Source organism: Hibiscus syriacus, unplaced genomic scaffold, assembly GCF_006381635.1.
Source record: "Hibiscus syriacus cultivar Baekdansim isolate YM2019G1 unplaced genomic scaffold, ASM638163v2 tig00017996_pilon, whole genome shotgun sequence".
NCBI classification, from domain to species: domain Eukaryota; kingdom Viridiplantae; phylum Streptophyta; class Magnoliopsida; order Malvales; family Malvaceae; genus Hibiscus; species Hibiscus syriacus.
The window spans coordinates 654,847-657,319 of NW_024062422.1; the positions used below are offsets into that span (position 1 = coordinate 654,847).

At 35.8% G+C, this 2,473-nt stretch overlaps 1 protein-coding gene across 1 annotated transcript; it reads right to left on the reverse strand.

The window, feature by feature from the left end:
* Positions 1-1,243: 1,243 nt before the first annotated feature.
* Positions 1,244-1,739, reverse strand: LOC120209002 (pathogenesis-related protein PR-4-like). Its single transcript, XM_039208098.1, has 2 exons — positions 1,536-1,739; positions 1,244-1,441 (listed from the first exon to the last, which is right to left on the reverse strand). The coding sequence occupies exons 1-2, from the start codon at positions 1,737-1,739 to the stop codon at positions 1,244-1,246; spliced, it is 402 nt and encodes a 133-aa protein (XP_039064029.1).
* Positions 1,740-2,473: the final 734 nt, after the last annotated feature.

Here is a 2,473-nt window from a genome sequence, read left to right on the forward strand (position 1 = left end):
AATATTAAAATAGAACACTAAAATCCTACTAATCATTTAGTATCGATATTGTCCAAGTAAGTATGGATATTGTATGAACAATATCAATACTTCATAATGATATCGATACTTACCCCTTTACAACATATATTTCAAGGCTAAATTCTTCTAGTACTGATACTAATAACCAAAAAAACTCAGAAAAAAGATTTAGGAAATCACTTCAAAATGTCTTTAATCACTTGTTTTAAAGCCTTTCATGAATCTTAAAGCTTATAAGATTATCAAGTAATCATTTAACATCATTTTTAACATCTTTTACGTCAAAAATTAGTGGAGTAAGCTCTCTTTCAAAGCACAATCGCCTCAAGATTGAAGTGAGTAGTCTTTCAATGTAACATCCCTTATGATTGGTGGAGTAAATTATCTTTTAAAATCCTATCTCCTCAGGCGTGAAGGAGTGAATCATTGTCTTTCAAAGTTTTATCGCTTCAAGTTGGAGTATTTTCTTTGATTAAACTACCCAAGTCGTTGAACATCTGAGGCTCAATTTAGAACTTGATTAAATCAATTGTGTTTCAGTCTTTGTCAATTTCTTATTCAAAAATAATGGATAAAGATGGGCAATTGTTGAAAATAGATTTCTTTCGGGCTTTTTTTCTGAACTTATTATTATGCTTCGACTATTGTTTGATATTATGATTAGTGATGCACGTTGAATGTTTGAGCCATACTGTTGAGGGGAGTTTTAAAAGAGAGATTATTAGCGTATACTGTTTTTTTTCATAGCAAAGTCTGTCTTATTAAATAGAAAAAAGAACATATCAGATCACCTTTTGCCTCGTATACTGTTAGTTCATGTCTTGTTGCAACAAAATAAGAAACAACGATTGCTTTAATATTTCACTTAAATTGGCAATTTTGACTTTTTAATATGACTAAGATTATCTTATATTGGCAATTAGGAGATAAATGAATGAGCCTGATGCTATAATTAGATAATAATGATATTATGGACCTTGGGAGCTGCAATAGAGAGTAATGCATACAAGCAAGCAAACGAGTTGATAGTTAAGCAGTGATCAGGAATCCCACGTACACTTGTTATACAGGATGATCATTATTACAAACTGAAGAGCAAGCAAGCATTTCTAGCTAGGTAGCTATTACATGCAGTAGCTGCATATTTATTTATTTATCTAATATGTTGATCATGAAACCAAGTGGGGGATATGAGGTTTAAAATGAAATTTAAGGTTAAATCTTATAGTTCATGATGGAGACGAATTGTAGGATCATCACCACAATCCACAAATTCATAGTTCACTGTAAGATGCCCGTCTTGCCTGCCTTTGTCATCCATGATCTCAGAAAACGCTGGATAGTCCAAATCCAAACTTGGCCTGGTGCATGTATCCAGCACTCTCACCGTCACGCTTTTTCCATTGGCAGTGTTGGACACCTGCATGCATATATGCATTCTGTCAATTCATGCACTCATGGTTTCTAGTAAAACAGAAACACATTTATTTTTCTTGAAAACAAAGGGCGCTTACTTTTAAGCAGAGTCCACATCTTGATTGTGGCTTAGGAATCTCCGGTCCACAGAAGGCGGTCCAATAATATTTGTTGCGCCATTCAAAAGTCTTATATGCATATTCAGGGAACTGGGAGCAGTAAACGCCTACCTTTGTCAGACTCCAGTCATTCTCTATAACCTTGTAGTCAGTCCAATAAGCTGTCGCATCTTCAGCAGCCATGGAAGAACCTATTGGCCACCCCAACATCACAATGCAGCTAACTAGTATAACCCTAATTACTATCTCTCCATTCTTCTTTTTCTTTTTGGTCTATTCTTCTGCTTGCTTTGAATGATATATCCTTTCCTGGGATATGCTCTTATTTATAGGCAAAGTTCCCCTCAAAGGCTTTACAGGATAGCCATCACTTGTCTTTATTTGAATCTTCTTCACAATTGGACTTCATTTATTTTAATTAATCTATATACACACACATATGATTTTCATGCTTCTTTTGTTCTTATTTGATGCAGGAGGATCTGAGACAGATGATGCTGAGCTATCAGATTGCACCTTGATGGCGCTGAGATACCATGAGTTGGCAGATCAGCGCAAAGGCGGGAGTTGATTGTGATATGTTCCTCATTGGGGCCGTTTTGAGTGCGTTTTCGTCTTTTGGCCATAACTTTGGCTACGGGTGTCGGAATCGCGCATAAGACCCCAATCCGGAAAGCTCTTTTCGACGCGCACGCTGTCCACATCGAGCATGGCTCCATGTAGCCTTTTTTTGACCTCAAATTCTACTGTTTTCCCCTCCGAATCACTAGTTTTAGATATTTTTTACTATTTATGTTAATATTTCGATTGTCAGTTAGGAAGTCATTTTAAATCCGATTTGGGCCGGAGTTTTTGCAGATTGCTTATTTTATTACCGATTTCAATTTAGAGTGATTTCGAGATTTTTCCATTTTTGG